At 36.0% G+C, this 26,215-nt stretch overlaps 1 protein-coding gene across 1 annotated transcript in view; it reads left to right on the top strand.

The window, feature by feature from the left end:
• CUL3 (cullin 3) overlaps positions 1-26,215 on the top strand; it is an 89,708-nt gene that overhangs the window by 58,187 nt on the left and 5,306 nt on the right. The window contains exons 4-14 of the mRNA XM_025890710.2: positions 2,670-2,830; positions 3,856-3,970; positions 5,839-6,067; positions 8,968-9,113; positions 9,868-10,044; positions 11,638-11,808; positions 12,395-12,502; positions 16,948-17,072; positions 17,508-17,604; positions 19,051-19,185; positions 25,242-25,428. Of these exons, the coding sequence (XP_025746495.1) occupies positions 2,670-2,830; positions 3,856-3,970; positions 5,839-6,067; positions 8,968-9,113; positions 9,868-10,044; positions 11,638-11,808; positions 12,395-12,502; positions 16,948-17,072; positions 17,508-17,604; positions 19,051-19,185; positions 25,242-25,428 (1,651 nt within the window). The remainder of the gene's footprint in view (positions 1-2,669; positions 2,831-3,855; positions 3,971-5,838; positions 6,068-8,967; positions 9,114-9,867; positions 10,045-11,637; positions 11,809-12,394; positions 12,503-16,947; positions 17,073-17,507; positions 17,605-19,050; positions 19,186-25,241; positions 25,429-26,215) is intronic.

Raw genomic sequence — 26,215 nt, forward strand, 5'->3', positions numbered from 1 at the left:
CAAATATGTGTGTACATTTGTTTCTCTCTTTTACCGCCTGTGTTTAATTAAGCAGCCAGTTACAGGTTTTGATCACTTAGGGTGAGAGTGATACTGTATATGGTACTATTCAAAACTGTAAACATCAAATTTATGAATAATTTATGCAACACAGTAATTATTTTAATAATAAAAAAGATTATTGGTGCTTTTTACATTTTTAGATTCATGCCAGCTTTTATTGAATGCATCTTGTTTCATGCTGAAAAGTAAGGCAGAGGCTCCTCAGTTGGTTGAGCATTTACTCTTGGTTTCGGCTCAGGTAGTGATCTCAGGGTCATGAGATCAAGCTCTGTTGGGCCGCATGCTCAGTGGGGAGTCTCTCTCTCCTCTGCATCTTCTGTCTGTCGTGTCCCTTCCCCCGGTCAGGGGAGACACAGAATTTAGATCTTGAGGTGAACGTGTGAAGCTTAAGAATTTACTGAAGAGAGAACAGCAAATGGGGGATGACCCCAGTGCTGCTGGAGGGGCCAGGGATGGGTCCTGGAATGGGAGGCTGCAACAGCTTCCTCACTGGTTTTGGCAGCCTGTGCTCGGGCCTGGGGCTGAGTCCAAGGCCGTGGAGCTTTCAGAAGCAAGGCCCAGACAAGGAGTGGATCCCCATCACCAAGCTGGGCTGCCAAATCAGTGCCATGGAGATCAAGTCCCTAGACGAAATCTGTCTTCTCCCTGCCCATCAAGGAATAGGAGATTATTGACTTTTCTCCTGGGGGCATCATGCCCTCTGGGATGAGGTTTTGAAGGTAATGCCTGTGCAAAAGCAGCCCTGTGCTGGCCAGCGGACCAGGTTCAAGGCATTTGCTGCCATCGGACATTGCAGCGGATACGTTGGTCTGGGTATTAAGTGCTACAAGGAGATAGCCACTGCTCTCCAGGGTCCATCACCCTGGCCCAAGCTTTCCAGCATCCCCCTGTGGCAAGGCTGCTGGCGGAACAAGATCAACAAGCCCCACGCTGTCCCATGCAAGCTGACCGGCCACTGTGGCTCTGTGCTGGGGCGCCTCATCCCTGCCCCCGGAGGCACTGGCATTGTCTCAGCCCCTGTGCTCAAGAAGCTACTAATGGTGGCTGGTATTGCCAACTGCTCCCCCTCAGCGAAGGGCTGCACTGCCACCCAGCTTCGCCTAGGCCACTTTTGATGCCATTTCCCAGACCTACAGCTCTCACCCCCAACCTCTGGAAAGACTGTGTTTAGGAGCTCACTGATATCTTGTAAAGACCCACACCAGAGTCTCCGTGCAGAGGACCCAGGCTCCAGATGTGGCCACCACATAGTTTTATACAAAGGAAAAAAAGTGAAAGCCTATTTAAAAAAAAAAAAAATGTACCAGAGAAGTCATCTGTGAAAATTTTGAACCTACTGAAGTTGATGCACAATTTTAAAAATGTGAGCTTGTGCCAAGATGATATAGAATGTAGAAACATGAGCAGCGAAGATACTAATCAAAGAGCGACTTTCCTTATAGCCATCAGGGGTGTGCCCTAGAGGAGCTGAATGGAGGAAGGTTGCAGGAGTGACATCACATGAAGAGAATGCTACTTGTTGAGAATTTAGTCAGCAGTTGTTGGTCGGTGCCATTTCAGTTGCATCACTGATATGGCTGAGCTTCTGTTTATGTTCACCTGGTGGCTTTGCTTGGTGTTGCCTGTAATGACAGTGTTCTTACGAAAGTTCCAGGATCACAGTGTGCAGTGGTTCTTAACTGGTTTTGGATCATAAATGCCTTTAAGAATCTAGTGAAAGCTATGGGCTCTGTTTCCATAGTACTTACGTACCAGCAAACACACAATAATTTCATAATTTTTGGAAGTTCAGAGACCCATCGAGGCCCAGAGAGATCCTGGTTAAGAACAGAAAGGAATTCTGTTGCTAATCCTTTTGTGAATTAAAAACTTAGTAGTTTTATTCCATTGTATTTTGGTGTAAATGTGGATTTTTCAAATGCACAAAATAGGACTTGTATAGCCAGTAATTCTGGAATTTATGTGCTCTATAAAGTGAGACACACCTGTAATCAAGATGGCAAGAACTTGAAAATAAGATGACTACAAGTAATCTGTTTGAAATGACAATAACTAGAGGTGTTTTAATTATGTAATGCTTAATGCTGCTGTATTATAGGCATTAGAGCCTTTTAATATTTACCAGTAAGCAATCAGCTTAAGTTACGTGGATCTGTATTTCATTCGGCTCTTAATTTTACTTCAAAGAATATGATCTTTACAGCATTTAAGAAAGTAAGAACCATGTTCAGGCATGGTATGGCTCTGGAAAGAAAGAAAGATGTGTCTACCTTGCCCTCTACCTTTCTCCTCTGCTTTCTGCTCACCTGCTTTTTCCTGGGCATGATGCTTGCTTCCCTCCCCCCCCCCTTTTTTTTCCTTCAGGTTAAATGAGTGACCACCTATAGCCAATTGTTTGTAAATTGTACAGTCTGTAAAGACTAACTTTTATATAATTTGGGAGGTGCTAGAAAATTCCATGGTGCTTAAAATAGTTCGAAGTGTTTCTCACCTGAAAAATTAGCTGCTTCTAGAATTTTATTTCCTGTATTATTGTAGCTCATAATGGTTATTTTTATGTTTGCAGGAGTTGTGCTCATGTTTATGTGATTTTGTTTTCATTGCAGGACCGTGTATATGTACAACAAAATAATGTGGAGAATGTCTACAATTTGGGATTAATTATTTTTCGAGATCAAGTTGTACGTTATGGGTGTATTAGGGATCATCTACGACAAACGCTATTGGACATGATTGCGAGAGAGCGGAAAGGAGAAGTTGTAGATCGGTATAATCATCTTTTTATATTGCAGTGTTTGGTTTTTTTTTAGTGGTTATATCTTGAGAACCGATTTCCTGTCCTAAGTCTTACTACAATAAATAAAAGTTTTATTGTCCAGAACATTATGAAAATCCTCAAAAATCTTTTCACAATTAACAAAGTTACCAGATTCTAACTTAAAAGCACACATCTCGTGTTAGAAGAGACCCTCCTGAGCTTTTATTTAATACGCTTTTAAAAAATAAATCAGCCATTAGTCTTCCCTTGGTTTTTCATGTATTTTTTATGCTGGCATTTTGTTCTTTTTGGCTGTGTGATAACATTTTTTGTTCTCTTTGTCTTTTTCTTTAAAAAGAAAGCTCTGGGTAAGCCTTCATTCTTAACACATTTGAAGAAAAGTGTGAAGCATAATGTACGATGACTAAGAACTCCTGTGCCCCTTCTGTTAGGTCACGTTGCCTCCCCTTCTTACGTGGCTGCAGTACTGTTTTTGTGACACTGCAGTTAGAGCAGCTTGAAGCGTGGAAGACCGCTTTTTCTTTGTGTTTGTACTCAGAGCAGCTATTAGAGGAAGACTTGTAAAGTTCTTTTTATTTCAGCTTTGGTGCCTGGGCAGGGTTGCCCCAAAGTGATTGGATTAAAAAAAAAAAATTAAAATGCCTCAGAGTGGCTGTGTGTTGTACCCATGTCAAGCAATATAGCCTCCCTCTCTCCTTACTGCTTTCTGATAAATCGTCTTTTTATAGTATGAGTTTTTAACTACACAAATATTTAGACATTTTAAGTGTATTTTCTTTCAAATTTTAAAGTTCAGACAGTCTGAGAACTTGAGATAAATAGGTATATAGTCAAGATATGCTTTCCGATTAAAATTACTCTAAATCCTTATGTTATAAATGAGTTGTTTATGGGAGCTGGGTCACTTTTTAAAAAAAAAAGTTCTTGAAGTCTTTCTAGCTACCTCTATTGCATTTTTTTACATGAATCTTTAATATAACATGCTTATCAAGTGGTTTAACTTCTTTTGACAGAGGCGCAATAAGAAATGCTTGCCAGATGTTAATGATTTTAGGTCTCGAAGGACGATCCGTCTATGAAGAAGATTTTGAGGCTCCTTTTTTGGAAATGTCTGCAGAATTTTTTCAGGTAATCAGTGAAGATGTAAATAAATGCTCTTTTAAGATATTAATCAAAGTTTGATTTGAACGTTTGGCCTTTTTCTACTGAGGCCCTTTGGGAAGGAGAGTACAAGAATACCCTTCAGACACCTACTCCCCATGCTCACATTCCAGGGAAGGAACCCATTGAAAAAAATTGAAGAGTTTGGACTTACACACATGATTTTTTAAATTACGTGTTCTAAAACATACAAACTTAGAAATAACCTTAATGTTTTCTTATATTTACATGTTACAGATTATTTACCATAAATTCAAAGGCAATGCATCACTCCTAAAGTCTCACTATTCAGGCTTTTGGTAAATACTAGGTTACTAGTGAAATAAATATAGAAATATGCATGATCTCATGGTGCATATATATATGGTTTTTTTTAAAGACTATTGATGAGGAAGTTAGAAGTCAATAAGTATAATTGATACAATTTTGCAGCAGTATAACGACCCAGAACCAACTAAATTGCTGAAACTGAAGTTAAACTAGTACTAATTTGTAATGGAATTACAAAATGTAAGAGTATTAATAAGATCATAATAACCAGGCATCCTCCTGAAAACCTCAATTATAGTAGGAGCTTTGTAGTGTTAAAACAGACTTAGCTGAGTATTAAAAGTTTTTACTCCAATAATAAGCTTTTAAAAAAATGAATACAAAGTTACAATTCTTAATAGTTCAGTAGGTCATTCATAAGAGCCACTGGATATATATAAAGATGGAACTCGGGTTTTGGTGTCATTTACACATTAAGAAACAAAGAATGGACTTGCTGCCCCCCCTTTTTTTAAAATTAGTTTGTAGCCCATCAGGAAGACCTTTGTGGCCTGCACTGGTGAGCCCCTGGACCATGCTTCATGAACTATTAATTTTATAATGTAGGAGGCAGGCTGTATTTTCCAATAATGCAGCAACTAATGCTGGGTATATTTGACAATATTTTTGACTTCTACATTCGTTTTAATTTCCTTCATTACATTGTAGACATACAATAGAAGATTAATTGTCAAGATTCCAAAATGTGCTGCAGTGATAATGTGTATGCATGTGCATATATACATAATACATACTGTTTTTAACAGTGAGTGGAGACATGGTCTCAGTTTTGTTTGGTGTGTTAATGTCTGTTCTTAGAAACTTTATTATTTTCAAGGATTAAAACTACTTTTTGTTAAGAAAGTGGGAAGTGTTATTAAATTTTATACATAGTGTGTATCAGCATGTCTTCTGTTTTGTAAATCTTTTATGTATTCGTTAATCCTGCTATCAAATAGGTTAAAATCATTTGGATTAACATTTATAATTTAGTGGAACTTCTGTAAGGCTGGTGATAGCAGACAAGATTAAGAGTTATTTAAAAACTCTGTTTCTCAAACTTCAGTGTGTGTGCACACACATATGCCTTTGAGATTGGGAGTGGGGTGGCAGTTGGACTTTAGTAACTAGCAGTATGTCAGCAAAACTATGATAAACATGTTGAACCTTTCTAGGCATAATTATACATTAAAACAAATCAGAAAAGAATTTTCCACTCTGACTTGGGGTCAGATACTTCATTCTGTACTTTTGACCTTTACTGGCATGTGCTTGCTTTTTCTGCTATTTGAAGTACATTGTCAAAGTTTGAAAAACACTGCTTAAGGATAATGTATTGATTTCTCTTATGTGATCAGTGCTTTAAAGGGTATAATTCAGACTATGTAGATTTGTATGATAAGCTAAAAATGTTAATAGTGCTTATGATAATTTAGTTTGGCTTAATGATAAATGTTATAGAAACACAAAGTTAAAAGGAGAAACACATTTTCCTTCTATGTTTAAAAAAAATCATGTTTTTGCAGATGGAAAGCCAGAAATTTTTAGCAGAAAACAGTGCTTCAGTATATATAAAAAAAGTAGAAGCTAGAATTAATGAAGAAATAGAACGGGTGATGCACTGCCTTGACAAATCAACTGAAGAGCCAATAGTAAAGGTGGTCGAGAGGGAGCTCATTTCCAAACACATGAAAACCATAGTAGAAATGGAAAATTCTGGGCTAGTACATATGTTGAAAAATGGAAAGACAGAAGGTAAGTGTCAGCAATTCAAATATAATTAAATCTTTATAATTCTGCCAGGTTCTTAGTAATTTTTTTTTTTTATTTTCCTGTACTTAGATTATGAATGTCAGTCTTAAAGTTGTGTGTGTCATTAATTTATTAACTTATTACTTTGATAGGATTTAAGAGTAAAGCTTTACACTTTATTAATGAGGATTTTTGGTGTTGTTTCTTGTTAATTGAATGGCTCTTTTTTACTATCTTTCATTTTAGTCTCCTTTTTGTGTTTTTCTTAGCCCAGAAGTCCTAATATTCCTGTCCTTTTTGTAGACAAGAGAGTTGAACTCTCCATTGCCACATACTCTCTTTGTGTTTTTTTTTGTGGTTCTTCTAAAATGTTACATTCCAATCATAAAATTTCTGTAGGCTTTCCTTTGGGAGTTAGTTGTGATAAGGGGCCTGAAAATGTAAAAATAGTGTCTTTCATGTGACATTTCAGATAAATTAAGTAGATTGGTTTTGGGAACTCTGAAGTTAACAGACTTCAGAGAAAGGAGAATTGCTTTATAAAAGTAAAAGTACACAGTTTTGAGATAACTGTAGCATTTATTCTTGTTGACTACTTACCCTTTTTTTCCCTGAAAACAATATTTTGTGATTTCCCTATGAGAAATTATAAATAAAAGAGTAATAGTCATGTTGTCCTTGTTTTTAATTTCTGAAGTTTTACTTTAAAATTATGACTTTAGAAATCACTGATATGCTATTAAAAAAATAAACATGGTACTCTTGCTATTTTCCTGCTTCTTAGATGATGTCTTAGTATTTTGCTACTTTTTTTTTTTTTAAGATTTTCATTTATTTATTTATTTGACAGAAAGACAATGAGAGAGAGCATAAGCAGGGGGAGTAAGAGGGAGAAGCAGGCCTCCCGCTGAGCAGGGAGCGCAGTGCAGGGCTCAGTCCCAGGACCCTGGGATCAGGACCTGAGCCGAAGGCAGACGCTTAACGACTGAGCCACCCAGGCGCCCCGCTACTTACTTCTTATAAAAGAAACACATGTTGACTGTTTAAGTTAAGAGCTTGGCAGGGAATGGAAAACAATTTTTAAGTGAACAATTTAAAGGAGAGGAGGGATGTAAGAGGAGAGAAAAGTAAGATGGTAGGAAAGGAGGTTGTTTTCTATGCTTCCTCCAGTGTAGTCCTTGTGTTTTGAAATGCTTACATTTCTTCCTGAAAGTTATATGTAAATTTGTAATTTTCATTAAACCAGAGAAAGTTAACTTTTTTTTTTTAGACCCTTCTTGGGATGCCTGGGTGGCTCCGTCAGTTAAGCACCTGACTCTTGATTTTGGCTCAGGTCATGATCTCAGGGTCCTGGGATCAAGCCCCACGATGGGCTCCACACTCAGTGTGGAGTCTCCTTGAGATTCTCTGCCTCTGCCCCTCACCCCACTCATGCTCATGCTCTTTCTCTCTCTCAAAGTAAATAAAATCTTTTAAGAAATTTTTTTTTAGTTATAATTTATGCCAAATGTGAGAAACTGTAAGATTTGCTGTATGTAGTTTAGTTTGGACATGTATTATTGCTGAAAACTTATTTTTAATACAATTTGATTTTGAAAGTCACTGAAACAGTTTCAAATTTTAGAAGCCCTTTTTGTAAAACTTCCTTCTAAGTATTTTTTAAATATACAACTTTAGTTTTAGGATCTAAATAGCTGTTAAAATGAAGACCTGGGTAGGTAAATTATAGCCTGTCTGCCAAATGTGGCCCATCAACAGTTTGGTTAGGGGGGAAAAAAAGTCAAAAGAAGAGTAATAATTCATTGCATATGAAAATTACATAAATTTTTAGATGTCAGTGTCCTTAAATAAACTTTTATGGGAATACAGTCATGCCCATTCATTTCTTTGTTACCTGTGGCTTCTTTCTTGTTACAGGGGCAAAACTGAAGTAGTTGCAACAGAGACCATATGGCCCACAATTCTATAAAATATTTACTCTATAGCACTTTATAGAAAAAAATTTCCTAGCCCCAAATCTAGAAACTGCTATTCTAACTCCATTTTCAAAAGTTTTCCGATTATAAAGCTTTTGTATATCATTGTACAGTTTTGACACAGTCTCAGTAAGTTCTTATTTCAAAGAACCACCAGACTCGTGGGAAAGCAGTATTTTACCTCCACATTTTAATCTAGTGAAAAATGATATAAAAAAATGGACAGAATCCAGAATTATTCTAAGAATAATATAGTGAGATAAACCAATTTTAAAATACAGGTATTGGCCTAGGACATCACCTAAGAAATATTAGGGATTGCTCTAGAGGAAAATACCAAGGAATAGAAATAGACGCTAAAAGTTTCACATAAACTTTGTCATGGTGTGTAATGAAATTCTAGTATATATTATTTCATTTATTGTCATGTTGTTTGAACTTTGAGATAGACGTACCCAAAAATATCTAAGATTTTTAATTGGTTTTTATATTTCTTCCCTTATTCTGTTGACTACTAATTACACAGTAAATAAGTTATTCTTTTGATAGACATGTGTAGTATTACTGGGCTCTGGATTAGAATTGTGTAAGAACTCAAAGCTACAATTTTCTTTTTTTTATGGCTTTTTTGTTATGCTGTATGGGTATCTTCCATGTAAACTAAAATGTACTGAGACATTTCATTGACGCTCTCAGAGCATCTTACCTGAAAGCTTTCATAAGTTGCAATAATAACCATTAACTAGCCTAACTTTTTTCCTTTTCTCTATTTTGCTGGGTGTTTTTTCCATAAATTTTTCACATGATCAGCAAGTGGTAGGTGATGGAAAAATAAGCTTCTTTAAGTTCACATAACAGAATAAACAGATTCACATTTTTTTCCTTAATCCTTAATGTAGTTGATTTGTATGTTCTTTCTGATTGCAGACCTTGCTTGCATGTACAAGTTATTTAGTCGTGTGCCAAATGGCTTGAAAACAATGTGTGAGTGTATGAGTTCCTATTTGAGGGAACAAGGTAAAGCCCTTGTTTCTGAGGAAGGAGAAGGAAAGAATCCTGTTGACTATATCCAGGTAAGCGAATACAGAAGATTCTCTTTACGTTTGTGATAAAATAATTTTGACACATGCTAATAAAAAGTTCACTTTTACTGAGCTGCATGTATTTTGTATTTTTTACTTTAATTTTCCCAATAGAAAAATAATATGTATAATTATCCTAAATATTTTAGAATTTTGTGAAGTATGTATCTTTGTATCAGGGAACCAAACTAAGCTGCTGCTTTTCATTTAACTTGTTTGATGAAGACCTTATTTAAATGATTTAAAGAGTGAAAATAGCTACTTTTTTCTATGCTTTAGTGTTCATGTACTTTGGGGTATTAGAAAAAAATAACTGTTTTCAGTTAAATACCTTTTGTTCAAAAATGTTGTGCTTTAAAGCAATACTATGAATAAATGATGCTCCAAGTTTTTCATGTTTCAGTATACGTAATCGCTTTTTTGGTGCCTCTTTAAAGCTGATTTTCTTGGGCTTTACCCAGTCAAGAGAGAGAAGACTGTGGAGAAATAGCGCAGTGGTTCTTTAGTTCATCTTCAATAGAGTAATAATACAAATGGAAAATAGACTACTTTCCTCATTGCTGACATGTTTAATATGGGCTTAGATAAAGTCTTGAAAATAATAATACAGAACTTATAAGTTTAACACCGAATGCACCCATTTATTACCAGCAAAGTTAAGATAAACATACCTGATTGTAAGTGTATTGTTTATAGAAAAAAATTATTATAATGTATCCTGAATTTCTTTGTTTCTATTTGGAAGGGCTTATTGGATCTGAAGAGTAGGTTTGATCGCTTCCTCCAGGAATCGTTCAATAATGACCGGCTCTTTAAACAAACTATTGCGGGTGACTTTGAGTATTTTCTCAACCTCAACTCCAGGTCCCCTGAATACCTCTCATTATTTATTGATGATAAGCTGAAGAAGGGAGTCAAAGGGGTAAGTATTAAAGCATTTGGGAACACATTATGTTTTATTTGTAGATTTAAAACTGTATATAAAATTAGGAAATACAAAAATAGGAAATTTTGTAGATATGAAATTAAGTCTGTTCCTTTGCTGTGCTTTAAATGTGTGCTGTGTTGTTTGAAAAGGATTGTTTAAGGTATCTGAAATGGTACTTTGACATTTCACTTAATGTATAATTTACATCAGAACCAAACAACTACACAGCCACAATTGTTCAACAGTCTTTATGGATTTGATACGCTATAGAGATAATAGGGAACTAGAAAACAAATACCATAGCATGGAATGTTGCTTGCTGTCATCTGGTTCTGGGAGTTACATATCAAACAGTAATACTTGGATGCCAAGATTGTGAAAAGAGTAGATTAGAATTGCTATCAGAAAGTAGTTTGAAAGCCTTTATTATATATCTGGGATCTTGGAGTTTACTACAGCGTAGAAAATCAGATTAAGCATATTGTGATCACATATACATTGGTCTTTTTAACTTCATCTTAGAATTTGTGAAAGAAAAGGGAAAAGCAGCAAATGGCCACAGATTTTCCAGCCAGCTATAACAACGAAGAAAGAGGAAGATCACGATAGGAAAGACAACATCCATTTGGTCTTCGTATTTTTTAAATATATGCTAAATAAAATCTGCTACAGTATCATCTTGCCCTTATTTAAAAGATAAGGACAGGGGCCTTTTTAGTGTTTGAATTATATAACCAATTAGTACTCTTCTGTTTGCACAATGTAGATTTTGAATGAGCTGATAGAAAATATCTGTCTTTTGCCTATGTAAGTTTCTGCCTAAATGCTATGGAAAAGTATTGTAAGATTCTTTTTTGTGATTAAAATTTCATTTCAGGGGCACCGGGGTGGCTCAGTGAGTTAAGCCTCTGCCTTCGTCTCAGGTCATGATTCCAGGGTCCTGGGATCGAGCCCTACATTGGGCTCCCTGCTCAGCAGAGTCTGCTGCTCCCTCTGCCCCTCACACCCACCCACCCCCCATCCCAGCTCGTGCTCTCTCACTTGCTCGGTGGTCTCAAATAAATAAAATCTTAAAAAAAAAAAAAAAAGAATTTCATTTCATTAGTTCTCAGTCATCCTTTAATCCAGCCATTATCCCCTCATTTGCTCCATTCAGTGGTAGCCCTCTAGGGAAGGGAATTCCAGTCCTTGATCCATGCTGCACTAGATGAGGATGTAAAAGAGTGGTGCTACTCTGAAGTAGGAGGCACATTCTCAAACTGGGTCCCTCCTGACAACATCTCTCAACCAGACTGTTTATGTTTGTTGTCCCAAGTCTTGTTTTTGATTTTAGAGAGGTGGGGCTAGGGGAGGGGCAGGAGGGGAGTGAGAATCCCAAGCAGGCTCAAACCCAGCACAGAGCCCATATAGGGCTCAAGCTCACCGCTCTGAGATCATGACCTGAGCTGAAATCAAGAGTCATGTGATCAACCCACTGAGCCATCCAGGCGCCCCAGTCTTGTTTGTAAACTGCAGATGAACTGTGGTGATATTTTTGTAGAACTAAAGTTTTATAATTATTAAATTGTCTTTTCATTGATTCTGCAGCTAACAGAACAAGAAGTAGAAACAATATTGGATAAGGCAATGGTCCTTTTTAGGTTTATGCAAGAAAAAGATGTATTTGAACGTTATTATAAACAACACTTGGCAAGGAGACTTCTCACAAATAAAAGTGTTTCTGATGACTCTGAAAAAAATATGATATCTAAGTTAAAGGTAAGGTGTATATAAGCTGGAATGATGCTCCCCTACTAATGTTTATCACATGGTTGAACACCACAACATGTGATGAGAAAATATTTAATTGATTTAAAATGCTTATTTCTATAAGTTAATAAAGCTGGATTGTTTGAGCGGGTTACACTTAGATTTGTTTATGTTCTGGGACATTCAGAGTTTGGAAGTTCTCTTGCTGTGGCAGGATACATTCATGGAGATCTGGGGGAGGATTAGTGCAAGGGAAGTAGGAAAGGGAGTGTCACCATTGAGTTTGATTTCACAAAGTGTGGGCCATGGACCACCTGTACTGGTATCACCTGAGCTGCCTATTAAACACGTAGTGTTGGTCCATACCTTTAATGAGGTGTATTGGGATCTCCAAAAGAGTCTGTGAACCTGCATTTTAAAATAAAATCCATGGGTTACTCTTAAACACACTGAAGTTTGGTAGCCACAGGCATAGAGCAGCTATTGGAAAGATGGAGAAAGGATGTCAGTTACGTGGAAGAGTTTATTTCTTTGTATATTTGCTCATAGAAAAATCCATTGTTTATTTGTGTATGTTTGCGGTTTTCTTCCACAGACTGAATGCGGATGTCAGTTCACATCAAAACTGGAAGGAATGTTTAGGGATATGAGCATCTCAAACACAACTATGGATGAATTCAGGCAGCATCTACAGGCAACTGGGGTAAGATTCTCGATTAATTTCTCCTTAGGTGTGTGTGTCTATGTGAAGTCTTTTGTAATGGGCACTTTTCATCCATGTTAAACTGAACTGGTGTCATTTCTTTAAAAGGTATTAGTGGCAACATTTGTATTGTCTTGTGTGTACTTTAAAAATTATTCTCCCCCATACTAGCCCCTTTTTTAACTATTAATGTTAAAATATTTTTTCCTTATTCTCCCAAAACTTAGTTTATCCTCTCCGCTTGAGGGAATGTGCTGAAAACTTAATAGATAGAGTGATTCCACTGTTATAACCATTATAGATTGTGGAAAGAAGACAGGGCTTGGGCAAGCTTGCTGAGTTTAGTACTCTTCCTCTCACTTTATCCCCCAGGATTGTGTGATCTTTAGAATCATTACCTGACCTTCCTGTTTATACTTCAATATTCTCATCTGTAAGATCAGCATAAAGGGGTCTGACGTTTTTTACGTCATATGTGTTATAAATATGGTTTTGTGCTGTGACTCCCAGAAGGCAGTAAAGCTGCAGCTTACATGGCTTTGGAGTCTGATGGGTTTTTGTGAGGATTTAATGAAGTTCAGAATTTTTTTTCTTTTTTTCTTTGTTTTTTTTTTTTTTACTGTTTTTCAACTTTACCTTAAGTTGAGAGAACTCCACAGGTTTTCTTTAAGAGTTTGCTTTCTCAAGTGACCATATACAACTGTATAATTAAGACCTGTAACAGCCACTTAAAAAATTTGGAGGTTATGCCTCTGATTTTCTTCTCTCTCTCTCTCTCTCTCTTTTTTTTTTTTTTGAGAGAGCATGCAGGGCAGGGGGAGTTGGTTGGGAAGGGCTGAGGGAGGGAGAGAATCTTAAGCAGGTTCCATGCATGGAGCCTGACAGGGGGCTGGATCTCACAACCCTGAGATCATGACCTGAATTGAAACAAGAGTCGGACGCTTTGGGCGCCTGGGTGGCTCAGTTGGTTAAGCGACTGCCTTCGGCTCAGGTCATGATCCTGGAGTCCTAGGATTGTGTCCCGCATCAGGCTCCCTGCTCAGCAGGGAGTCTGCCTTTCCCTCTGACCCTCTTCCCTCGCGTGCTCTCTATCTCTCATTCTCTCTCTCTCAAATAAATAAATAAAATCTTTAAAAAAAAAAAAAAAGAGTCGGATGCTTAACCAACTGAGCCACCCAGGGTGCCCCCATTCCTTTAATATTTAGATACGAAACCATCACTTATACTGCTCCCAGTCTCATCACAGACAGATTATGTGAAAATACCTAATTCTGTAGAAATGGACATTTAGGTTATATATATATATGTTAAGGCATTCTGACTCAGAGGGACTTCTGGTCTCTCCCCATTGTAAATAGTTATGATTTGCCTCATAAAGTTTATTGTGGAGAAGGGCTGAGAGCAGGAAAGATACAAGTGTGTGACAAATAGAAATTTTGTTGGGCATGAACTGAATAATGTGGTTATCCTAGATACTCTTTTCCTTTTTTAGATTGTTTATAGAGATTTGTGCTTGATTCTGATACATTAATATATTTTCATGCAATAGAATTATTTTTTCTGTTTATTTTTTTCTTCCACTAATTCTACACATATTGAGTGCTATAGGGATATAATCTGGTCTGAGTAAATATTTTGTTGAAATAAACCATCTGTAAGAGGAATGTTCCTGGGTGGGTTCAACACTCTTTCTGTATAAGTGTCTAATTAATTACCTTGTCTGTGATCGGTGAAGGTCTTTTGATAAGAAAATTACGATCTTTACTCTTGACCACTTTGTTGCTGTTGTTCATTTTAAAAAGGGGGAGGGGGCTAGTTGAGCATGATGATTTTATCAGATCCTGTTATTTTTGGTTATAAAGTTTGTGAATTTTTCATTTATTTAATAATTCAAATATCTCTCGCACTCTGTGGTAGAATATTTGTTTAATAATTTGTTAACTGCAGTGAGAGTACTTACCAAGATGCTCAGAGTTACATATCTGCTAATCTGGTTGCGGTTTCCACTTACTGTAAGGCCATTATTTGCCTGCAGTTACTGGCTTTTTTTAATTGTTTATGCTAAGGATCTTAAGCTTTAAGTCTTCCTAAGCCTTAATCTACATTAGAAAGATTTGATGAAAAGTGGCAAAATTATCAGAACAAATACTGAGCTTTCAAAATCTTTGAGCCCTTTTAAAATATCACCAATCCTCAAGCAGACCTTTCTCTAACTTTAAGTGCTCTTGGCCTATTGAAATCTATCAAGACAGTGGCTCTTCCGTTTACTTTTAGAAGTAATATATTGGGGTGCCTGGGTGGCTCAGCCATTAAGCGTCTGCTTTCGGCTCAGGTCATGATCCCAGGGTCCTGTGATTGAGCCCCGCATCCGGCTCCCTGCTCAGCGGGAAGCCTGCTTCTCCCTTTCCCACTCCCCCTGCTTGTGTTCCCTCTCTCGCTATGTCTGTCTCTGTCAAATAAATAAATAAAATCTTAAATAAAAAGAAGTAATATAACAAGTGCTCTCTTAAAATTCAAATAATACTTGTGGTATATTTTATTTAGATAAAAATTATTATGCTTAAGGAAAATTTAAGTGTTTGCCCATTTTTTCCTGTGTTTTTATTTTAAAAACTGGGACGGGCCAGGGAAACCAGGCTTGCTATTATATTTCTGTTTATTTATATCGGCAAGTCATACCCTATTCCAACAGACTTTTCTGATATCTCAGTCTCTGTATACTTGTCCCTGTCATGTACTGTCTTCGAATATAAGTTGAATGTCTTCAAAACACTGCTAAAAAAGCTATAGGAAGACGATTTAGAAACCAGTAAAGCAATAGTTCTTTGAGTTTCTTTGTTTTTTGTTTTTTTTTTCCCATTTAACAATTATCTAGCAAATAAAAGTGCTTTCCATGCCAAGCATTGTTTGGGCATTGGATAGAAAGCAGAGAATGGAAGAGACTTCATTCCCTTCCATGATGGAACTTCCATTCTAATCTGGGAGACAGATGACAAATAAGATAAGCAAGCATATAATAGGTGATATATATGGAGGAAGTCTATAGTGGCAAAGTGGTCAGGGAAGTCTTCCTTTAAAAACTGATGGTTTGAGGAAAGATTTGAAGATTAGGGAACAAGCCATGTGAGTACATGGGAGAAAGGAGAAAAGACTTTATTGTCTTGGGTGGATTAAACCAAGTTGTGACACCATTACTGCCACTTGAAAATGCACCACTCCCACTGCCAACCTCTGGTCATCGTCTCAGAGTCTCTCCTGTGACCCTCTCTCCTCTAAGGCATCTAAGATTACTAATTCAACCTGTTTTTTTGTGTTTTTTAGGATTTTCTTTCCTTTTTTCTTTCTTTTTCTTTTTTCTTTTCCTTTCCTTTCATTTTCCTTTTTCCTTTTTCCTTTCCTTTCCTTTCCTTTCCTTGACAGAGAGAGAACATGAGCCAGGTGAGGGGCAGAGAGAGAAGCAGACTCCCCTCTGAGCAGGGAGCCCGAAGTGGGGCTTGATCTTGGACTCTGGGATCATGACCTGAGCCGAAGGCAGCCATTTAACCTTGACTGAGCCACTCAGGCTCCCCCACCGCGACCCCAGTTCAACTTCTTTAAAATTGAGTAGTCATTTAGTAGATACTTATGAAGAATCTGAGTGTGGCGTATTCTTGATATTTATCAAGTTTAGCCCTCTCTTTTAAAAAATCTGTATCATGAATCCTCCAGGTTAGATAAATATGGAAAAATGGTTAGAACAAGCTGTGAATATCAATAATAAGGGTAATATTTCACCCTGAGGAATTCCTATTAATGTGCTTTCTAGTTTTCTTAAAAATTTATGTATAAAGAAGATAATACCTAACCATGACAGTAATGATAGCGTCTGTTTTGTAGAGGTGGTTGTCCATTATCTAGCATCTGTAGAGTGCACTGTGTAGAACTGGATCTACAGTGTCCTATGCAGAGGTTGTTAAAATAAGAACTACATGTGAAAACATGAAAGTTTTGATCAGTGTAGTTGAAATGTGAACAGGATTAGTAGAAATAGGTTGTTAAGATAAAAATATTTAAAAGCTGAAATGTGAAAGATTAATATTCTTCAGATGAAATATTTAGAGTTCTCTCTAAAATGATACTGATAGGGCCTGTTGACATTTTATCTAAAAAACCTTAAGGGCCAAAACTTCACTCCTCTCAGTGACACCAGTAAGACGTTGTTCGTGTACTAAGAACTCTCCTTTGGTCATTATTTTAAAATGGGCGTCTTAAGCAATAATTATAGATATTTGCCAGGATAGTTAAAATTTGGAAGACACTGATCTAATCTTTAAGAAGGTAAGTTTTATTTGCTGGATATTGGACATGGAGCTAACTACTTGGATAACTCTAACCCAGTGTCTATATGGAATGGAAAACAAATCCTAGTTAATTTGAGGGGGACATCTTTTTTATCTTCTACACAGGTATCTTTAGGTGGTGTTGATCTCACAGTCCGGGTGCTCACGACAGGTTATTGGCCCACTCAGTCAGCCACACCAAAGTGCAACATCCCACCAGCACCAAGACATGCTTTTGAGATATTCAGAAGGTAAACATAGATCAAACTTTGTGTTTGTTAAGTACAAATAATTGTCCAAAGTTGAAATAAACTTGAGCAATAGTGTCCCTGATTAAGGATGAATCTACCTCATGTTCAAAAGGAAAAATTGTTCTTTATGCTTTTTAATATGTAAAAATGAGTTGCATAAACTCTTTGGAGAGGATTGTTTTCCATGGTTAGGAGTGTAGTTTGCATTGTTGCTGTCTGCCTCTGGCTTAGAGCAAATTGATGACTGGGTTACTATGGAGAAAAGTGATCTTATGAATAGTAGCAGCTGAGCGGCAGGCCAAGGGGCAAAGTATACTAATAGAAACTAACATTTCCCTTATACATAGATGCTTGTTAAGGGTTGTTATCCTGTAGTTTATAATTCCAAATGTGTAAATTATATGATTTTCTAAAACCTGGTTTGATTTGCTAAAGGTTTTACTTAGCCAAACACAGCGGTCGACAGCTTACACTCCAGCATCATATGGGTTCTGCAGATCTCAATGCCACATTTTATGGACCAGTTAAAAAGGTAAATATTGATAGTTTGGGAACATACTTACATTAAGTAATTTAAAGTTAGTTTATAGAATTGATTTCTCATTTTTGTTGACCTGGGTAAATTATGTATTTCTCTTATTTTTCCTACTCAGTTAAAATACTCAAAAAGGGAAACTGGCTTTAGCTTCTATTCTCTCAGTTGCTAGCTTCATTGGACAGTATGAAGACCCTATCCAGTAGCTAGCCTTCCTTCAGGAATATATAATAAGACAGTATTGCATAAGATAATAAAATGTAAATTGATTTGAGAGCATACAAAGCTGTCAGTCCCTTTTCAAAATTCTCAGTCTTTTATAATCCTTATTTCCAGTAGATCAAAACCAGGAAAATTAACACAAGATCTTGTGAGATACACAAAATATTAATAAAGTGATTAAAATTAGCAAGACACTAGTGAATTGCCTTCATTTAAAAAATGTAATTTCTTTCTTATATTGAAAATTGTGAGGTTTAGACTAATCATTTACTTTCATTGCTTGGGTGTAAATCAGATCAAAGTCATTTGCCTTCAAATAGAAAAATAATAAAAAGCTTTTAGAGAAATGTTAAGGAAAAATATCCAGGTTGTTATTTAGGCAGCAAATAAAAGTTTTATATTTTAATAATAGTGCTACTGGTTTCATATGTCACTGTTGTAACACTTTTTTTTTAATATTGTCAATGTCTACACATACTCTGATTTTTATATTTAATTGAAATGGGAAGTATTCTTTACAATTCATTTACTTGAATAATGTTTGACACTATTATATATTTGAGTGTAGTGGGAAAGGTAAGGATATTAAAAACTCGGCTTTTAATTGTTGCTTTTTGTTTTAGAGTGGATTTTTTCCTAAATAATCATGTTTTCTTTCAGAGTTTTATTAAACAGATCAGTGGGTTTTAAAAACAGTTCATATGTTAATTACCGAAGACTTAAATTTCTATTTTGTACTTAAGTCACAGAGCAGGAACAGGCCTAAGGATGGCAGAGATTTTTCCCTCCATCCTGTGCTGTTATTTGATCTCTTGCTGTGATCAGACCACACAGAAGGAAACCCCTGCTACTTTTGGGAGCTTGTAAAATGACAGTGTTGTCTTTTAAGTCCATTATCCCATTGTGTACTGTTAAAATAATTTTAGCTATAACTATAAGGCATTGTTGATTCATTATTTGCTCAGATACATTAAAATGTTCATAATGGGGAAAAAAGGACAGTCCTTAAGCAATGACTTAGCGTGCCTGTGTGTAGGTGTGTACACAGACCCATACACAGACCCATGTTTTAAGTGACAATTGCCTTTTTATGTAGGAATAAGTTATGTAGTTTTGCTAAGTGGAGAGTTGGATATTACAGTGCTTGTCTTTGAAAAGCATACAGTTAAAGTTATCAGGAGATAATTTTATCTTGCTTCTATTTCTTAAAAAATGAAACAGGAAGATGGATCCGAAGTTGGTGTTGGAGGGGCACAAGTAACTGGCTCTAATACACGGAAGCACATATTGCAGGTCTCCACTTTCCAGATGACCATATTAATGCTCTTTAATAATAGAGAAAAATACACGTTTGAGGTATGGGTTGATTATATAAATTTTAAGCATTTGTATTGTTTCTGATTCTCACCTGTTACTGGAGTCTTTCTTATTTGAGTAACCTTTAAAGTTATTATTTGAGTACTATTATTGTTGTTATTAAGTAACCTTTGAGTACCATTAGAGAAAACAGCATAAAACTGGGCTATGGAACTGTGTGAACACCATACACATATTGGGTCACATTTCATTTAGTTTGTTAAAAATCAACTTTATTGAAGCAAAAGTTTTACATGATAAAACATGTCCCATCTACGTGCATAATTTGATGAGTTTTAACAGCTCTGTGAACCTGTTTAAATGCCATCACAATCAAGGTACAGAATATTCCCCCCTAAATTTTTATCTTCCTTTACATTCAGTTCCCTCCCCTTGCCCTCAGACTGCTGGTGATGCGCTTTATATCGCTGTAGATTAGTTTTGCCTTACTAGAATTTCAGATAGTTGGAATCCTAGAATATGTGTTGCTGTTGTCCGATTTCTCTCACATACCACGTATTTTTGAGATTCACCCTGTCAGTGTGTGTATAGTTTCAGTAGTTCATTCCTTTTTATTGCTGAGTTATACTCATATATATGGATTTACAACGTTTTCTTTACCCATTCACCTATTGATGGGCTTTTGGGTTGTTCCCAGATTTAGGCTGTTAGGAATAGAGATATGTTGAACTTCTTAAGAGACCCAGACTGTGTCCCAAAGTGCTGTGCTATTTTACATTCCTGCCAGCAGTGTAGGAGAGTTACAGTTGCCCCACATCCTCTACAAAATTTAGTAGTCTTTTAATTTTAACTGTTTAACTTGGTGTGTGTCCATTTTATCTCATTGTGGATTTGATTTGCCTTTCCTTGACTGTAAAGATGTTGAGCATCCTTTCTGTGTTCCTTTGCCACTTATATGTCTTGTTTGGTGAAGTGTCTGTTCCTATCTTTATTGGGTTGTTTAAAAGCTTTTTATAAATTTTGGATACAAATCCTTTGTCAGACCTATGTGCTGTGAATATTTTCGATCTGTCATTTGCCTTTCCATTTCCCTTAAATGACATTTTTTTGAAGAGCAGAAGTTTTCAATATTAAAAAAATTGAGTTGCCATTTCTTCCCTTTTGTAGCTCATGCCTTTGATACCCTAGCTCTAAGAAATTATTGGTTACCCTGAGGTCGCAAAGATTTTCTTCTGATTTTATTCTAAGTGGCTTTTTAGTTTTAGCTTTCACATTTAGGTCTATGATCAGTTTCAGGTTAATTTTTTTATGTGGTTAAGATTAAGGATTAAGAATTATTTCCCCTCCTTGGGGTGGCTGGCTGGCTCAGTCATTAGAACATATGACTGGATCTCAGAGTCATGAGTTCGAGCCCCATGTTGGGGGTAGAGTTTACTTTAAAAAAATTAAAAATAAAGATTTATTTCCCCCCACACACAGATAGTCAATTGTTCATTCCATCATTTGTCAAAAAGATTATTCTTTTCCCTTTAAATTACCTTGGCACCTTTATGAAAAGAATCAGTTGACCGTATATGTATGGGTCTGTGTCTACACTCTGAGCTATTTCACTGATTTCTACGTCTATCCTTAGGCTAGTTTTACACTACCTTGATAGTGTCAGATTTCCTTTTGTATACCCATCTTTTTTTTCTTTCCTCCTTTAAGTCCTTTGATTACATTAAATTCATTTGGTCTTTTCCCTTACCTTTAATTGGGTACATTGGAGTTGAAATAAAGATCATGAGATTCTTAAGTTTAAATTTAAGATAAAGAATTAATACTTTGAACAGCTGTAAAATTACTGCCATATTTATACTTAGTTGAAAGTCCGTTTTCAGATACAGGTGAACATAGAAATAAGTTAAAGTTTGAAATTTAGAGTAAAATTAAATTGTAGGCCTATTTTAATACCTACCTCTATACTTCCATTTATGTAATAGATATAATTAAGAAATGACCATTTTTATGTGATACACCTCAAGGAAATGTTTTGAAACCCAGGTGTTTTAGGTCAGTGACTAAGTCAAGAGATTTTGCTCTTACCTGTTTCCAGATATGTCTTACCTAGGGAGTAACCTTAATTGTCAAGCACAAGTTATATGTGATTTAGTCCCAAGGATATTGATTAAGCAAGTATTGAGTACTCTCCTGAAGTTGTAAGCCTCTTCACACAGAGGTGGAATTAAATCATCTCTAACAGCTTGAATGTTTTAATCTGCAGCTGCCATGGGTAATATATTTTAAGCAAAATAAACTGCTTGATAAATGCTAATGTTGGTTTTCAGAGTCCTCCTTTGTAAAGACCTGGTGAAAATAATGGGAGAAACAAAAACATAATCTAATTTTCTAAAGCTGTTATTAGAATTACTAGTAATTGTAGTGGTTCAGGCTTACTTTTCCCTTTCCCCACCAGCTTGGGATCACTAAGGCTAATGAGCATCATTACGTAGAGGGTAAAATTAAGCAGAAAATTCCTCTAATATTTCACATTTTAGCTAAGTCACAAACCAGATGCCTCAGTGTAAATGGCATATGTAGGATGCTCTTCCTGTGGCTCCCAAAGCCTTCTGGCTGCTTGCATCTTGAACCAGGGGCATTGTGAGAAGGCACTTCAAGTTGGTACTCATACCATGTATTTCATTGTACTCTGCTGTGTAAGGTGTTATTAGCTGGCTCTTTTACAGAAATCATCTCCACAAATTGGAGAAGATAGTTAAAAGTATTTAATACTTTTTAAAAGGAAGCTGATTACTTCAACATTGTTTATGAGTTCAGTAAAATGGTGTATTACTTATTTAATGCTACATAACACATCTTAAAACCTAGGGGTTAAAACAACCACTAACAATTTATTCTCTTTCCTGGTTTCTGTGGGTTAAAGATTTAGGTGGGGCTTGGTTGGGTAGTTTTGGCTCAGAATTTCTCATGAGGTCGTGAGATGTCAGCTGGGGCATCAGTCATCTAATGTTTGTCTGGGGCTGGAAAACACACTTCTAAGCTATTGGTATACTCTTCCTTCCACAGGGCTGACAAGTTCATTTCGCCTGTTGATAAAGAGGTCTTAGTTTCTCTTCACATGGGCCTTAACCACATGATTGTCCTTGCGTCCTGGTGGCTAATTCTCCTCCCTAAAGCAAGCCATCCAAGAGACCCAGGCAGAACCTGAAGTGCCTTTATGACCTAGCCTTAGAAGTCACATATTGTCACTTTCGGATTTTCTTGATCACCCAAGTCAGCCCTGATACGGTGAGGGGATCACGCAGGGGTAAAACATACCAGGATCATTACAGGCCATTTTGGAAGCTGCCTGCAAAAGGTGGCATTTATTCATAGTGTCACATTCATCCACAGTAGTAGCTTTTTCCTTTTTTTATGTATTTCTTTAATTAAAAGAAGTTTGTATTATTTAAAACAGCTAAAATCAGGACAAACAGAGTGGTAGTCTATAGCTTGGGTTATTATTAACTAGCATTTGGTTTTTGAAAGAGATACGGGTATTAATACATATTTTTCTGAATGTTCTGTATTATAGTTCTTAAATTTTTCTGAGGAAGAGTCTGAAGTATAAAAACTATGGACAATAGCAAAATTAATGTCAGGCAGTAGAATAAGAAAGTGATCAAACAACAGTGATAATTGATATTTCATTAAGTTACAACAATCATTAGTGACATAATTTCACATCATATAAAGGAAAATGGTTGGAAGTACAAGGTGAAATAGACAATTCACAATCATAGAAGTCCCTCACAGATGTACTGACTGACCAAACAATAAAAAAGAAGATATAGAAGATTTCATAATTAGCAAATTAAAATTGAAGGCTTTACAGAGAACTTTGAACTCAGAAACAAAATACCCAGATTGCTCTTGGGAAATATCTGAGGCTGGCATAACCTTACTACTAAAGTGAACAAGGAGACTACAAAAATGAAAAAGCTATAGGTTATTCAACCTTAAATGCACAAATCTTAAATAAAATATTAGCATGTCCTATTCAGCAGTGTATTGAAAGAATGATTCAGTGTGTCCAAATAGGATTTATTCCTTTAATACAAAGAGGAAATTTGTTAATATAGTTAAGATTTTACTATATAGTAAGTTAACTGACCACATGCTGTCTTGCCACACATTTCAAGAAGACCAATTAATGATTTCTACAGATGTACAAAAAGCATTTGTAGAAGTCCGTCTTCGTTTCATATTTCCAGGATATATGGGGAACCCTTAACCACCTAACAATAGAATGAAATGCCTTTATTGTCATATGGATATATCTCATGAGAGACCTAAGCAAGCAGTAGTTAGTAGTAAAATATTAGACCCCTTCCCATTAAAGTTAGGAACAAGCTTTAGGATATCTGCCCTTATTACTGTTAACTCAGTATTGTTTTATAAGTCCTAACTAACCAAGAAAAAAAAAAGTTTTATAAAATATCTGGAGTTGACAAAATTTGTAGACAGTGTGTAATCATCTGAGAACATTGAGGAGAGTTCATTTGAAAAATCAACTTTTCTATAAATCAGTTAATCAGAAAATGAGATGAGGAAAGTTATATTCTAAATAAGAATCATAATCTCCCTAGGCATCGTTCTAACAAGAGAGGTAGAAGACTTCCAGCAAAAGGGCAATAAAAGCAAAAGAATATGAAAGGGCAAATGTGCCCAGATAGGAAATTACATGTTATAGAGGAGGTATTCCATTTATGTTTAACATTAATACCACTGTCTGAATGGCCATGTTTGTGTACATACATTTGTATTGGTATTCCTGTGTGTATGTAGATATGTAGGAAAAGTCATAAAGAATGCACACCGAATTGCAATAGTCACCTCCGGGAATGATCTGTAATTGTAAAATATCACCTAAGAAGGTATTTCTCGTTCTTTGAATATGATTAAGCAATAGCATATGTAAATAAGTCACCTTTAGCATGTACATTAATAATTATCAACATTCTAATAACAGCACCTATTTAACTTGCTGGAATTAACATTTATAGCATTTGAAATGGCTAACATAGGTAGACATACAGAGATCATTTGAGGCGAAGGACTGTGCCTCATCATCACTAAATTCACATTTCTCTCAATCCTTACTTACCTGACAGTCCTTTAGAGCAACTTGAGCTTTTGCTCAGATTTGTGAGAGAGAGAGAATGACTCTCCAGATCAGTTACATAATCAATGTCCCCATCTTCATGTCCATTCTTCCTGAGCTGCTTTTGAGAAGGAAATAGCTCTGGATAGTAAATCAGAGTGATATATCCTACTGTGAAGACTTTGTGGCATCATACATCCCTGTAGACATGTAGGAACTAAATCATATACATGTGCAATTCTCATAATGTCCTATGGACCTAAGAGGCACCTAATGAACCAAAAAATTACACATTCATTCTTTACCATACTGCTTTTCTTTCAATATTACATTTTATTCATACCATGATATGTTGCAAAAATTATCACCTGCACTTCAAAACAGATTTCTTAACTGTTTTTCATGTTTTTCTAGAATTATCAGGTTTTAACTTTTTTTTCATTTGGTCAAAGAGGCAGTAAATACAGTCAACTTGGATTATAAATTTTGATTGTATGATAGAAGGCCTTAGCTCAGGCTCACTTTGCTGCTTTCTATGAAGGAAGTTGCTGAGCAGAAGTAGTGTGGATCAACTTGGGAGGAAGATTGTAGAGTATTTCTAAAATTAGCAGTCCTATGTTGGTTAACACTTTATTTTTACCTAAATATTAAAGCAGGTCAGTAATAATCTCTGCTGGATGACATTTTTAGACCAGGCCCTGTATCTTCTGAAACAAAAGTACATGTCTTTTCAATATTTTGTAATTTGAATCACCTTTTTCTCTATAGTTTCTCCCAATAAGTGAGATTTTAGTGAAGGGTCCTAATTCTTTGTTGTAAAGGGAGTTCTTTGTTGTAAATTATCTCGTTAATACCTCTCTCTAACTCCTTCCTGCTTGGTCAGGTTTTTACTAATTAACTAATATGTAATCTTTCAGAAAGTCTTAATTATGTCAATCTGATGGAATTTCAGGAAATTCAACAAGAGACGGATATCCCTGAAAGAGAACTTGTTAGAGCTCTGCAGTCCCTCGCCTGTGGTAAACCAACACAGCGGGTTCTTACAAAAGAGCCCAAGTCCAAGGAAATAGAAAACGGCCACATATTCACAGTTAATGATCAGTTCACATCCAAACTACACAGAGTCAAGATTCAAACAGGTATCTGGAATTATATGTTTCCTCTTAGAAAAATGATACTTTTTCCTCTAAAGAAATTATTATCTGTTGGATTTCTGTGTTTGAAAAAAATAATGCTTGGGGTGCCGGGGTGGCAAGTGTGTGTGTGTGTATATATAGTACTTTAAATCTAATTAAAATAGGAATATAGTTATATATGATAAGGAATTCAACTAGATGATCTCTTAAAGTTCTTTTCAGCTATAAAATTCTGGAAAGAAATAACCTTTTCATTTTGAAATAATTACTTAGATTATCATGACTCTTAAAAATGTTTTGTATACATTAAAATTTTCTCTCTGGTGATAAGTATTGTGACCACACAGGTTTTCTTAAGTTGTCAAAATACATCCTTGGCTTTTGGCTCATAATCAAAGATTCAGAGACTCTGTCCTTACCTAATTCTGCCTTTACTATAGTCAGTAATAGAAGTTCAAACAAAGAAGTTAAAAGTATTACTCAAATAACACAACCTTTGAAAAGAATGAGATTTGTTGTGATCCACAGCAGTTTCCACAGTTCACAGTCCTCCCCGCCACCACCAGTCACGTTTCCCTTGCCCTTTCCTTTTCCCTGATACAGCTAGATGCATACGTACCCCACTGCACAAGCAAATGCCTCTCTTACCTTCTTCTTAAGGGAAGGGTATGGTGTGAGGTTCTGGGAGTGAGCTCCTGCCCTCACATTTTAAAAAACATAGTTCAGTGTGTATCACCACAGTCTTCCCATTTATCTTGGAAAATACCTCTTTAGGTGGCCAAATCCTGCA

Source organism: Callorhinus ursinus, unplaced genomic scaffold (assembly GCF_003265705.2).
Source record: "Callorhinus ursinus isolate GAN/ISIS: 27379988/994484 unplaced genomic scaffold, GSC_fseal_2.0 scaffold2, whole genome shotgun sequence".
Classification (NCBI taxonomy): Eukaryota; Metazoa; Chordata; class Mammalia; order Carnivora; family Otariidae; genus Callorhinus; species Callorhinus ursinus.